The sequence below is a fragment of the Tachyglossus aculeatus genome, chromosome X4, assembly GCF_015852505.1.
Source record: "Tachyglossus aculeatus isolate mTacAcu1 chromosome X4, mTacAcu1.pri, whole genome shotgun sequence".
NCBI lineage: Eukaryota > Metazoa > Chordata > Mammalia > Monotremata > Tachyglossidae > Tachyglossus > Tachyglossus aculeatus.
Genome location: NC_052098.1, coordinates 2,331,207 through 2,345,236, shown reverse-complemented (window position 1 = coordinate 2,345,236; position 14,030 = coordinate 2,331,207). Strand labels below are relative to the sequence as shown.

Here is a 14,030-nt window from a genome sequence, read left to right as displayed (position 1 = left end):
GGTGGGGAACGTGTCTACTAACTCTGTTGTTTTGTACTCACCCAAACGTTTAAGTACAATGCTCTGTATACAGTGAGTGCTCAATAAATATGATTGATTAATTTTAGACTGTGAGCCCACTGTTGGGTAGGGACTGTCTCTATCTGTTGCCAATTTGTACTTCCCAAGTGCTTAGTACAGTGCTCTGCACATAGTAAGCGCTCAATAAATATGATTGATGATGATGATTAATTGATTGGTCGATGACATCCTTCTATTCTCTGCAATCCAAACTCACAGAAGACACCAAGCTGTGTCTGATCTTTTGATATCTTTGTAGTCCAAGAGTTTTCCTCTTCTTATAATAATAATAATAATGATAATAATGGTATTTATTAAGCACTTACTATGTGCCAAGCACTGTTCTAAATGCTGGAGTAGATACAAGGTAATCAGGTTGTCCCACGTGGGGCTCAGTCTTAATCCTCATTTTACAGATGAGGTAACTGGGGCACAGAGAGGTTAAGTGACTTGTCCAAAGTCACACAGCTGACAAGTGGTGGAGCGGGATTAGAACCCACAACCTCTGACCTTCAAGCCTGTGCTCTAGCAACATTGCGTCTCTGTAGTTCTTGCTGTTGGTTATTCACAAAGGAATATTTGGCATTAACCCATTAGCAAAATTAGATTTGTGCCCATCCTCAGCCCTTGGCTTTCTCTGCATTGTCAATTTTACTTCCAATACTTTATTCATTCATTCAATCATATTTATTGAGCACTTACTGTGTGCAGAGCACTGTACTAAGCGCTTGGGAAGTACAACTGTTTTGTCCCGACAAGGCATAGATCCTTCTATGCCTTCTATGTCTTCTTTCCACCCCTTCTAATTAATAATGACGGTATTTGTCAAGCACTTACTAGGTGCCAGGCACTGTACTAAGTGCTGATTAACATCTTCCTGCTTCCCCCATTAGACTGGAAGCTTCCAGAGGGCAAGGATTGTGCCTTTCATTTCCAGTGTCCTTTCTCAAGCACTTTAGCACAATGCTTCACCCACCCAAGGAGGCATTCAATAAATATGACTGATTGAGAATGATGCTGACTAGTTACTCAACATGGGAGGGTCTCCTTTGATGAGTGGCTGGAGACTTTATAATAATGGTACTTAAATGCTTACTATGTGCCAAGCACTGTTGTAAATGCTGGGGTAGATACAAATTAATCTGGTTAGACACAGTCCCTGTTCCACATGGGGTTCACACTCTTAATCCCCATTTTACAGATGAGGTAACTGAATTCCAGAGAATAATAATAATAATAATAGCATCTATTAAGCACTTACTATGTGCAAAGCACTGTTCTAAGTTCTGGGGAGGTTACAAGGTGATCAGGTTGTCCCACAGGGGGCTCACAGTCTTAATCCCATTTTACAGATGAGGTAACTGAGGCACAGAGAAGTTAAGTGACTTGCCCAAAGTCACACAGCTGACAATTGGCGGAGCTGGTATTTGAACCCATGACTGCTGACTCCAAAGCCCGTGCTCTTTCCACTGAGCCACGCTGCTTCTCTAATTCACCCTAGGTCACACAGCAGATGTGTGGTGGAGCAGAGTTTGGCAAGGACTAGGGAATGCCAATCAGGTTGGCCTCAGTATATGTAATAGCAATAATAGTAATAATTGTGGTATTTTTTAAGTGCTTACTTTATGCCAGGAAGTGTACTAAGCACTGGTGGTGGATACAAGCAAGTAAGGTTGGACATAGTCCCTGTCCCACATGGGACTTACAGTCTCACTCCCCACTTTCCAGATGAGGTAACTGAGGCCCAGTGAAGTGACTTGCCCAAGGTCACACAGCAGACAAGTGGAGGAGTAGGGATTAGAACCCATGATCTTCTGACTCTCAGGCCCATGCTCTATCCACTACATCATACTGCCTTCTCATCTCTTAGCTGGTAAGAGTTTGGGATTTATTTTAACTATGGCCCTGTCATGTCTTACAGGTGATCTGATCTTTTTAGGAAGCAACATTGTGTAATGGGGAGAGCCCAGGCCTGGGAGTCAGAGGACCTGGGTTCTAATCCCAGCTCTGCTACTTGTCTGCTGAGTGACCTTGGGCAAGACACTTACCTGCTCTGTGCCTCAGTTTCCTCATCTGTAAAACACTCTTCTATTAATAATAATAATTGTGGTATTTGTTAAGCACTTATGTGTCAGGCACTGTTCTAACTCTTCTTTTAATAATAATAATGGTGGTATTTGTTAAGCACTTACTATGTGTCAGGCACTGTTCTAAGTGCTGCTTCTTGTATGTTCCCAAGCACTTAGTACAGTTCTCTGCATAAAGTAAGTGCTGCATAAATACCATTGATAAATTGACTGATTCAACCTGTAGATGAATGCAAACATTCAGCTGCAAAAAACAATGTAGAAAGTTCTGATTGCAATCATTATGATTCAGATTTACCTGAGTGCTTGGCAAATACATTTTTACCCCCTCTTGACTTGAATCTCTCTAAAGATAAAGCAAATTATGCTCAGTGTTACTTAACAGGGCTGGTTCGTAAAATGATTATGCAAGATTCTGTACCTAGTTAAAAGGGCTCCAGAAGTATTTAGGAGTTGCGCAATATATCATGTGCTAATTTCCACTGACCATCACCAAGATTTCCAAATCTCTCTGATGCTGTAGGGCCCATTAGTAAGGGACTGAGCACCCGGAAGAGTAACGGGGACAATTGTTTCCTGGTTCCTACCTGTCACATTCCTATTCACACCATCTGATCTGTATCCGGTTGGCGTATTCACAAAATCATAGCCTTGTTAAATTAGATTTTAGTTAGTGGTCCATTAGGACCTCTAGATCATTGTCTGTCCAACTTCCACCTATCAATCACATCCAGGCAATCCAGCATTCCACCTAGTCAGGCATTTCTCACCGCGGGTGGATGGGGTTGGCTTGTCAATCAATCAGTCAATTAATCCAACAATCGTATTTATTAAGCACCTACCACTTACAGAGCACTGAACTGATAAGCAGCATGGTATAGTGGGTAAAGCATGGGCCCCGGGAGTCAGAAGGTCATGGGCTCTAATCATGACTCCACCACTTGTCTGCTGTGTGACCTTGGGCAAGTCGCTTCACTTCACTTCTCTGGGCCTCTGTTACCTCATCTGGAAAATGGGGATTGAGACTGCGAGCCCCACGTGGGACAGGGATTGTCCAACCTGATTTGCTTGTATCCACCCCAGCATTTAGTACAGTGCCTGGCACATAGTAAGTGCTTAACAAATACCAAAATTATTATTATTATTATCATTATGAAGCACTTGGGAAAGTACAATAAATTGAGACAATCCCTGCCCTCAAGATGTGTAAACTCTAACAGGAGAGACAGATGCTAAAATAATTCACTGAAGGAAGAAAGAAAGAAAGGGAATATGTACAAGTGTTAGTACTTAAGTAATAGGCTGAGGAAGGTATGCACACAAATGCTATGGGAGCTTGGGTGAGTCCACCAGTGGTTAGGAGACTCAGAAATGCTGACACGCCCATGGAGGGGAGATAAACTGGGGAAATTAGCGATTAATCAGGGAGGGCCTCTTGGAGGAGACGTCCTTAAAGGTGCTCCTACTTATTTTGGACCAGATCTCCATACTTGGCCGGGCCATTTTGAATTTTAATCGAGATAGTGAGGTGACAGCCTCCTGAACTCGGTGTCCTCTTTGGGTCATCATCCATCCTCCCAGGGCACAGTTGAGCAAATGCTCAATCAGTGGTATTTATTGAGAGCTTACTGTGTCCAGAGCACTGTACTAAGCTCTTGGGACAGTTCAATAGAACAGAGTTAGTAGAAACGTTCCCTGTCCACCGCGAGCTTACGGTCTAGAGGGGGAGACGGACATTAATATGAAGAAATACTTGATGGATGTGGACGTAAGTGTTGTGGGGCTAAGAGGAGCATCTCTTATGCTCCCAACGAAAGGTCTACGCTTGCCGTGATGCCAAACGAACACACTTCTAAAATTAATGCCACGTTAGCAACATTAGAGAAGAAGCATGGCCTAGTGGAAAGAGCCCAGGCCTGGGAGTCAGTGGTTCTGGGTTCTTATCCCGCCTCTGCCAATTGCTGTGTGACCTTGGGCAAGTCACTTCACTTCTCTACACTTCAACGAACTACAACTCTCTACAAACTCTTCACTTTGTCTACACGCGCTGCCTTGAATTCCTCAACACCAACTCTCTCCTTGACCCCCTCCAGTCTGGCTTCTGTCCCCTACATTCCATGGAAAACCACCCTCTCAAAGGTCACCAATGACCTCCTGCTTGCCAAATCCAATGGCTCATACTCTATCCTAATCCTCCGTGACCTCTCAGTTGCCTTCGACACTGTGGACCACCCCCTTCTCCTCAAAACACTATCCAACCTTGGCTTCACAGACTCCGTCCTCTCCTGGTTCTCCTCGTATCTCTCCGGTCGTTCATTCTCAGTCTCTTTTGCAGGCTCCTCCTCCCCCTCCCATCCCCTTACTGTGGGAGTTCCTCAAGGTTCAGTTCTTGGTCCCCTTCTGTTCTCGATCTACACTCACTCCCTTGGTGACCTCATTCGCTCCCACAGCTTCAGCTATCATCTGTACGCTGATGACACCCAGATCTACATCTCTGCTCCTCCTCTCTCCCCTCCCTCCAGGCTCGCATCTCCTCCTGCCTTCAGGACATCTCCATCTGGATGTCTGCCCGCCACCTAAAACTCAACATGTCCAAGAATGAACTCCTTGTCTTCCCTCCCAAACCCTGCCCTCTCCCTGACTTTCCCATCACTGTTGATGGCACTACCATCCTTCCCGTCTCACAGGCCCGCAACCTTGGTGTCATCCTCGACTCCGCTCTCTCGTTCACCCCTCTTATCCAAGCCATCACCAAAACCTGCCGATCTCAGCTCCGCAACATTGCCAAGATCCGCCCTTTCCTCTCTATCCAAACTGCTAACCTGCTCGTTCAAGCTCTCATCCTATCCCATCTGGACTACTGTATCAGCCTCCTCTCCGATCTCCCATCCTCTTGTCTCTCCCCACTTCAATCCATACTTCACACCGCTGCCCAGATTGTCTTTGTCCAGAAACGCTCTAGGCTTGTTACTCCCCTCCTCAAAAATCTCCAGTGGCTACCAATCAACCTACGCATCAGGCAGAAACTCCTCACCCTCGGCTTCAAGGCTCTCCATCACCTCACCCACTCCTACCTCACCCCCCTTCTCTCCTTCTACAGCCTAGCCCACACCCTCCACTCCTCTGCCGCTAATCTCCTCACCGTGCCTTGTTCTCGCCTGTCCTGCCATCGACCCCTGGCCCACGTCCTCCCCCTGGCCTGGCATGCCCTCCCTCCCAACATCCGCCAAGCTAGCTCTCTTCCTCCCTTCAAGGCCCTACTGAGAGCTCCCCTCCTCCAGGAGGCCTTCCCAGACTGAGCCCCCTCCTTCCTCTCCCCCTCCTTCCCCTCCCCCCCTTCCCCTCTCCATCCCCCCTCCCTTAACCTCCTTCCCTTCCCCACAGCACCTGTATATATGTATATATGTTTGTACATATTTCTTACTCTATTTTACTTGTACATATCTATTCTATTTATTTTATTTTGTTAATATGTTTGGTTTTGTTCTCTGTCTCCCCCTTCTAGACTGTGAGCCCACTGTTGGGTAGGGACCGTCTCTATATGTTGCCAACTTGTACTTCCCAAGCGCTTAGTACAGTGCTCTGCACACAGTAAGCATTCAATAAATATGATTGATTGATTGATTCTCTGTGCTTCAGTTTCCTCAACTGTAAAATGGAGATTAAATCCTCCTCCCTCTTACTTAGACCTCGAGCCTCTTGTGGAACAGGGACTGTGCCCAAACTGATTAACTTGTCTCTAACCCAGCCCTTAGAAAAGTGCTTGATAAGTGCTGAACAAGTGCCCTTAAAAAAAAAAATTGGCAACTGAAAATAGTGGGGAATGGGGAACAGGAATCAGGAGGGATTAGCAGGGAGGAGAATCAAGATTTCCTTTCCGAGCTCTGGGTCGTAGAAGCAACGTTCTGATGCTTAGACAGTGCTCTGCACAGTAAGTGCTCAATAAATACGATTGAATGAATGATACATCCATTTGATTATAAGATCCTTGAGGCCAGGGATGGCATATTTTACTTCTATTCCATGCTTCTATAGGCCCAATTAGTACCCTGCATACAGTGGATGCTCAGTACAGTGCTCTGTGCACAGCGGGGGTTCCCTACAGTATTCTGCAAACAATAGGCCCTCAAATCAGTGCTCTGCACATAGGTGCCCAGTACAATGCCCTGCAAAGTACTTGCCCGGTACAGTGTTCTGCAGAATAGGTGCCCTGAACAGTGCTCTTCAGAGTAAGGGTCCAGTACATTGCTCTGCTTACAGTAAGCAATGTGGCCTAATAGAAAGAGCACAGGCCTGGGAGCCAGTGGATATGAGTTCTAATCCTGGCTATGCCTCTCGTCTGCTATGTGACCTTCGGCAAGTCACTTAACTTCTCTGGGCTTCAGTTCCCTCATCTCCAAAATGGGGATTCAATTACCTGTGCTCTCTCCTACTTAGACTGTGAACCCCATGTGAGACCTGATTAGTTTGTATCTACCCCAGCACTTAGAACAGTGCTTGGCACATAGTAAGCACTTAGAAAAACACCCCGATCGTTATTTTTTAAGTGGTATTTGTTAAGCACTTACTATGTGCCAGGCACTGTACTAAGCACTGGGGTAGATAATAATAATAATTATGGTGTTTGTTAAGTGCTTACTACATGCCAAGCACTGTTCTAAGCGCTGGGGTAGATATAAGATAATCAGGTTGTCCCACGTGGGGCTCACAGATTTTAATCCCCATTTTACAGATGGGGTAACTGAGGCACACATAAATTCAATGGCTTGCCCAAGGTCACACAGCAGACAAGTGGAGAAGCCGGGATTAGAATCCACGTCCTCTGACTCCCAAACTTGTGCTTTTCCCACTATGCCACACTGCCTCTTCTCTTAGATACGAGCTAAGCAGGTTCGATGCAGTCCCTGTCCTACATGGGGCTCACAATCTTAATCCCCATTTTACAGATGTGGTAACTGAGGGCCAGAAAAAATTATTACTAAGTGCTTAATGAAAGGTGCCGTAGAGGTGGAGGACAACGAGGATTGACATTTTTGGATTAGGATTCACCTCAATCAGGTGGTGCTGAGCACAGGATCAGCAGGTTGCTTGTCTCTCTGTCAAGAGCCCAGGGGCTTAATGTGTGAGTGAGGTCTGTCTCCTGAGGGTGGAGGAGGGGAGGGATTTCCTCTTCCCCTAGGGTGATTAAACCTCAACTACACCCAGTTCCCATTTCTGGGAAACAGCTGTTTTGTGACAGCCACAAGACAGGAGTCCTCCCTGCTGAGTAAGAGGATTCACACATTTGCATGTAGTTTGCAGGCTAGCAGGCTTCATCTCAGAGACCTCGTCCCATGGCTGGGGAATGAGCTAAAGAGGAGGAGGAGGGGTGAAGCCAGGTGGAGTTGGAAGAATTTCCTCTTCCCCTAGGGTGATTAAGCCCCAACTATACCCAGTACCCATTTATGGGAAAGAGCTGTTTTGTGACTGCCACAAGACAGGAGTTCTCCCTTCTGAGTAAAAGGATTCGCACATTTGCATGTAGTTTGCATTGTTTGCATGTTTGTAAAAAAACTAGTTTACATGTTAGTTTGTAGTTGCTTCACCTCAGAGACCTCGTCCCATGGCTGGGGAAGGAACTAAAGAGGAGGAGGAGGGGTGAAGCAGGGGTGGAGTTGGAAGAAGACCTTCCTTCTCAAACTGGTTTCTCCAGTTTGGAAAAGTAACTCCTGAGGTAGAAGGATCAGAGAAGCAGGGAATCTACTCGGGGGACTTATTAAAGAGTATAATTTCTGATGCTGAAGGTCACCGCTCTTTCCAGTTCAATAAAGGTTCTTAAAGACCTATCCTGACCTTCTCTAGATTTGACTTCTGAGAATTGAGAAGATTTCTCACGTTCTAAACTTCCTTCTTTAGCTGAAAAATCAAAGGAGGGCCTAATCCTTTCAAATTCCTTTAGACAGAAGGCCAGGGAGTCACTGAAACCAAGTCCCTTCTGATTCTGTTTCCTCCTCCAGACCGCTCTGGAGAACAAGTCCAGGACCTGATTGAAGTGAGCAGGAAACAGGCTGCAGGCTATTGCCTCCGTTTTATTCAATTGTATTTATTGAGTGCTTACTGAGTGCAGAGCACTGTACTAAGCGCTTGGGAGAGTACAATGGAACAATCAACACACACATTCCCTGCCCACAACAAGCTCACTGTCTAGAGGGGGAGAGATTTTTATGTTGAACTGGAGACGGGATTTGTCAGTTTTAGAACACAAATAAGTACTAATTGGGTTTTTCGTTAAACCCGTGCTATGTGCAGAACACTGTGCTAAGCACAGGTGTAGAGCAGATCTGACACAGTTCCTGTCCCACATGGGGCTCACAGTCTCAGAGGGAGCAGATATTGAGTCCCCATTGAACAAATGAGAAGTTAAGAGACTTGTCCTGAATCACGCTGCCCCTTATGCTGCAGTGTCTTACATGAAGGTAAGGCCTAGGCCAGCTATCAATGCCGATCTCAATTTTGAGGTCTGCTGAAAGACCCCCAGATCCAGTGTTTGGCTCATCTGTCTCCTCATAATAGCCTTCAAGGCACTCTCCACCAACTCGCCCCACCACATAGATCTGATCCCTTCTCCTGCAACTCCTCATTCAACTTTCTAGCTGCATCCCGCTTTCTATTCTCCTGCCTCTGTCCCCTTGCTTACTCTGTTCCCCTGGCTTGAAACTCCCTCCCTCCCCACACCCGACAGACTACAGCTATCCCCATCTTCAAAGCCCTCCTGAATCCCCCATCTTGCCTTCCCCAATTAGTTACCAGCATTCTAAGACATATCCTCCTATCAACCATCTCTAGCACTTATGTCTTGTCTTATGCTGTCGAGTTGTTTATGACCCATAGCGACTCCATGGACACCCCTCTCCCAGAGGGGTCTATCCATCTGAAATCATTTTGATAGAGTATCCATAGAAGCATCATGGCGTAGTGGGTAGAGCACGGGCCTGGAGTCAGCTGGTCACGGGTCCTAATCCCGGCTCCACCACTTGTCTGCTGTGTGACCTTGGGCGAGTTGCTTGTTACCTCATCTGTAAAATGGGGATTGAGACTGTGAGTCCCATGTGGGATAGAGGCTATGTCCAACCCGATTTACTTGTGTCCACCCCAACATTTAGTACAGTGCCTGGCACATAGCAAGTGCTTAACAAGTTCCACAACTATAGAGTTTTCTACGTACATATAACTATCCTCAGCACCTGTCAAGTAATCAATCAATCATATTTATTGAGCTCTTACTGTGGGCAGAGCATTGTACTAAGTGCTTGGAAGAGTATGAAACACTAGAGTTGGTAGACAAGAACCCTGTCCACAAGCTTAGTAATAATAATAATAATGATGATATTTATTAAGCGCTTACTATGTGCAAAGCACTGTTCTAAGTGCTGGGGAGGTTACAAGGTGATCAGGTTGTCCCACCTGGGGCTCAAAGTCTTAATCCCCATTTTCCAGATGAAAGAACTGAGGCACAGAGAAGTGACTTGCCCAAGGTCACACAGCAGACAAGTGGCGGAGCCGGGATTAGAACCCAAGACCTTCTGACTCCCAGACCCATGCTCTGTCCACTACGCCATGACCAACTATTGAGGGGGGAGATGTACACAGTACAATATTTTAGAAAGATGATCCAAGCAGCGGAATATAGTTTGGGCTGGAGGGAGGAGTCTGATACAATAGACTAGACAGGAGATGACACACGCCTGGATCAGGGCGGAGGCTGTTTGAATGATGATTACAATAATAAATAATCATGGTCGCTGTTAAGCACTTGCTATGTGCTAGGCACTGTACTTAGCTTTGGGCTGGATACAAGCAAATCTGGTTGGACACAGTCCCCGTCCTACACAGAGCTCACAGTCTTAATATCCATTTTATAGATGAGGAAACTGAGGCCCAGAGAAGTGAAGTGACTTGCCCAAGGTCACCCAGCAGACAAGTAAGACTATTCTAGAATGTCAGCTAATTTGGGGCATGGAATGTCACTGTTTATTGTTGTACTGTACTTTCCCAAGAGCTTAGTACAAATCTCTGCACACAGTAAGCACTCAGTAAATACGATTGAGTGAATGAATGAAAAGTGGCAATTTATCTGCTATTTATTTATGTATATGAATGTCTGTCTCCCTTTATAGACTGTGAGTTCATTGTAGGCAGGGAATGTGTCTATTGTTATATTGTACTCTCCCAAGTGCTTAATACGTACTTTGCACACAGTAAGCGCTCAATATATATGATTGAATGAATGAATGAAAGTGGCAGAGCCAGGAAGGACCGGGGTTCTAATCCACTAAGCCTTGTTGCTTCTCCCAAGGATGGAGAGGAAATGCAGAGGCATTTATGAACAGATTTACGACAGACCAAATCTTTGTGGTCAGGGAAAACCTCCCAAACGTCCCTAACTTGTTCCTCTCATTAGAAACTCATTAGAGACCTCTGACCCTTGCATTTATCCAAGCCACTCTTGAGCCTGCTGGTATTTTCAACCTGCTCAATTTTCAGTGAGCAAAATGGTCCCTTGCGGGGGTGCTTATCGGCCAGAGACTGTTTGAATCAATGGTATCTATTGAGCGTTTATTTATTGAGTGCACAGCTGCGTTCTAAGCAGTTCAGAGAGTACAATACACTAGAATGGTAGACACGATCCCAGCCCTCAAGGAGTTTACAATCTAGTTGAGGAGTTTACAATGTAATTTCTGGCATCAGCAAGTTGATTGTAAAATCAATCAATCCTATTAAGTACTTAGTGTGTGCAGAACACTGTACTAAGTGCTTGGGAGAGTTCACTATAACAGAGTTGGTAGACGTGATCCCTGCCCATAATGAACTTACGGTCTAGGAGGAGAGAGGGGCATTATTATAAATAAATAAATGATAGATATGCACATAAGTGCTATAGGGCTGAGGGAGGGGCTGAATAAAATGATGCAAATCCAAGTGCAAGGGCAATGCAGAGGTGAGTGGGAGAAGAGGAAATGAGGGCTTAGTCAGGGAAGGCCCCTTGGAGGAGATGTGCTTTCAGTAAGGCTCTGAAGCTGGTGAGAGTGACTGTCCATCAGATATGAAGAGGGCGACTGTTCCAGGGCAGAGGCAGGACTTGGGCAAGAGGTCAGCGGCGAGATAGATGACATGGAGGTACAGTGAATCCTAACTTCCCCAGGGAATCTGTCTCCCTGTGACGTTTAGTTGAATGGCTAATATTTTGCCCTTTGGCCCAGAGGGCAATTTAATAGCTACGGTGCAAGTCCATAAATGAATGAAAATGTCCTGGGCATATAATCCACCAGATTTTTCAATTCCTGAAGGCAAGGAATCATGTCTTTTAGTTCTGTTGTACTCTCCTAAGTGCTTAGTACAGTGCCCTGCACACAGTGTGCACTCAACACTGTTGAAACAATGCATGAATGAACGAAGGGTATTCTGTCCAAGTGCTAGAGCTTAGCTAATAATAATAATGATGGCATTTGTTAAGCGCTCACTATGTGCAAAGCACTGTTCTAAGCGCTGGGGTAGATACAAGGTGATCAGATTGCCCAACGTGGGGCTCACAGTTTTAATCCCCATTTTCCAGATGAGGGAACTGAGGCACAGAGAGGTGAATTGACTTGCCCATGGTCACCCAGCGGACAAGTGGTGGAGCCGGGATTCGAACCCATGACCTCTGGCTCCCAAGCCCGGGCTCTTTTCACTGAGCCAGGCTGCTTAGCTGATATATGTGTTCTTTTCTATTGCCCCAGAGGTGTTGGATGGCTACTCTGACCTCTTTATCGTGATAAATGTTTATTTAGTGCCCATTATGGGCTCAATTTAGCCTGGAATGCAAAATCAGTTGCCTTCCTCCCCCCACCCCCCGCAATAATAACAGAAAATCCAATGGATAAATGCAGAGTCAGGAACCCAAATAGATTTGTCCCAAGAGACTTTTCAGGTTGAATAATAATAATCATCGTCATGGTATTTGTTAAGTACTTTGTGCCAGGCACCGTTCTAAGCACTGGGGTGAATACAAGCAAATTGGGTTGGACACAGTTCCTGTCCCACATGGGGCTCACAGTCTCAATCCCCATTTTACAGATGAGGTAACCGAGGCCCAATGAAGTGAAATGAAGTGACTTGCCTAGTTTGAGGGAAGAAGGAAACCAAGAGCTTTATAAAGTCACTCTTTTGGCCCGGGCATAACTTTTGTCATTTCTGTATCTAAGCAGGTTGCCAACGAGGTAAAGGGTAGGACGCACAGAAATGTCATCTCGGTTCAGAGATCCTAAACTTTTGTTTATCTGTTCCTCAAACACCAACAGCAGAAAAATTCCCGTAAAAAATCCAAGGCTTTCCCAAACTAAAGCATAAAGTCTCACCTGATAAGCAGAGTTACTATGACCATCTTCTCTGTTAGCACTGAGAGACTCCTTCAGTTCCATGTGTGCAGCCTCTGAAAGATCTTGCCAGCTCACTTTGTTCAAACCTGTTCTTCGCTGCTCCTCTGAAGTTTCAGCCACTTGGAAGAAAAGCCACACCCCCTCCTGGTGATGTCATCTGCCATTTTAGGGAACGGGGACCTGTTCTAAAATTCCAAGAATCTCCAGCATGAGAATGTTTGGTCTTTCGGCATAGTGAAGTGAAACTCGCCTATGACTGGACGGTAGCCAGGTTGCACCTTTGTTAAAAGTCTCATTATCCTTTCCTATTTCTGGTATCCACATCTCTAGCATTGTTTGTCTCTCTTAATAATAATTTATGGTATCTGTTAAATGCTTACTATGTGCCAGGCACCGTACTATCAGGATGGATACAAGTATATCAGGTTGGACACAGTCCCTGTCCCACATAAGGCTCACAGTCTTAATCCCTATTTGATAGATGAGGTAACTGAGGCACAGAGAGGTGAAGTGACTTGCCCAATGTTACACAGCAGACAAGGGGCAGAGTCTGGATTAGAACCCAAGACCTTCTGACTCCCAGACCCGTGCTCTATCCACTATGCCATGGCCAACTATCAGAGGGGGGCAATTTGAGGAGTGGGGAGAGGTACACAGTACAATATTTTAGAAAAATGATCCAAGCAGTGGAGTGTAGTTTGGACTGGAGGGAGGAGTCTGATACAACAGACTAATCAGGAGATGACACATGATTGGATCAGGGTGGTGGCTGTTTGATGATGATAATATTAACCCATGATAACCCATGACCTTCTGACTCCCGGGCCCATGCTCTATCCACCACTCCGTAATGCTTCTCCTCTTCCTTCTGTGAATACCTCATATTAATCTCTAGACTGTAAACTCATTGTGGGCAAGGGCATATGTCCAACAACTCTATCATATTGTTCTTTCCCAAGTGCTCATTACAGTGCTCTACCCACGTTAAGTTCTCAGTAAATACCACTGATGATGATTTGTCAACTGTAAGCATGTGGAGAGCAAAGACTGTGTCTCTGTCTGAATGCAGCAGAGAAGCATTCATTAATTCATTGTCATATTTATTCATTCATTCAATCGTATTTATTGAGCACTTACTGTGTGCAGAGCACTGTACTAAGAGCTTGGGAAGTACAAATCGGCAACATATAGAGATGGTCCCTACCCAACAGTGGGCTCACAGTCTAGAAGGGGGAGACAGACAATGAAACAAGTAGACAGATGAGCAGCATGCTTAGTGGAAGGAGAACAGGCTTGGGAGTCAGAGGTCATGGGTTCTAATCCAGCCTCTGCTACTTGTCAGTTGTGTGACTTTGGGCAAGTCACTTAACTTCTCTTTGCCTCAGTTACCTCATCTGTAAAATGGGGATGAAGACTGTGAGCCCCACGTGGGACAACCTGATTACCTTGTATCTACCCCAGCACTTAGAACAGTGCTTGGCATATA

At 45.5% G+C, this 14,030-nt stretch overlaps 1 protein-coding gene across 1 annotated transcript in view; it reads right to left on the bottom strand.

Annotated features, from left to right (window-relative positions):
• SLC28A3 (solute carrier family 28 member 3) overlaps nucleotides 1–12,587 on the bottom strand; it is an 82,092-nt gene extending 69,505 nt beyond the window's left edge. The window contains exon 1 of the mRNA XM_038769845.1: nucleotides 12,524–12,587. Within this exon, the coding sequence (XP_038625773.1) occupies nucleotides 12,524–12,586 (63 nt within the window). The 5' untranslated portion in view covers nucleotide 12,587. The remainder of the gene's footprint in view (nucleotides 1–12,523) is intronic.
• Nucleotides 12,588–14,030: the final 1,443 nt, after the last annotated feature.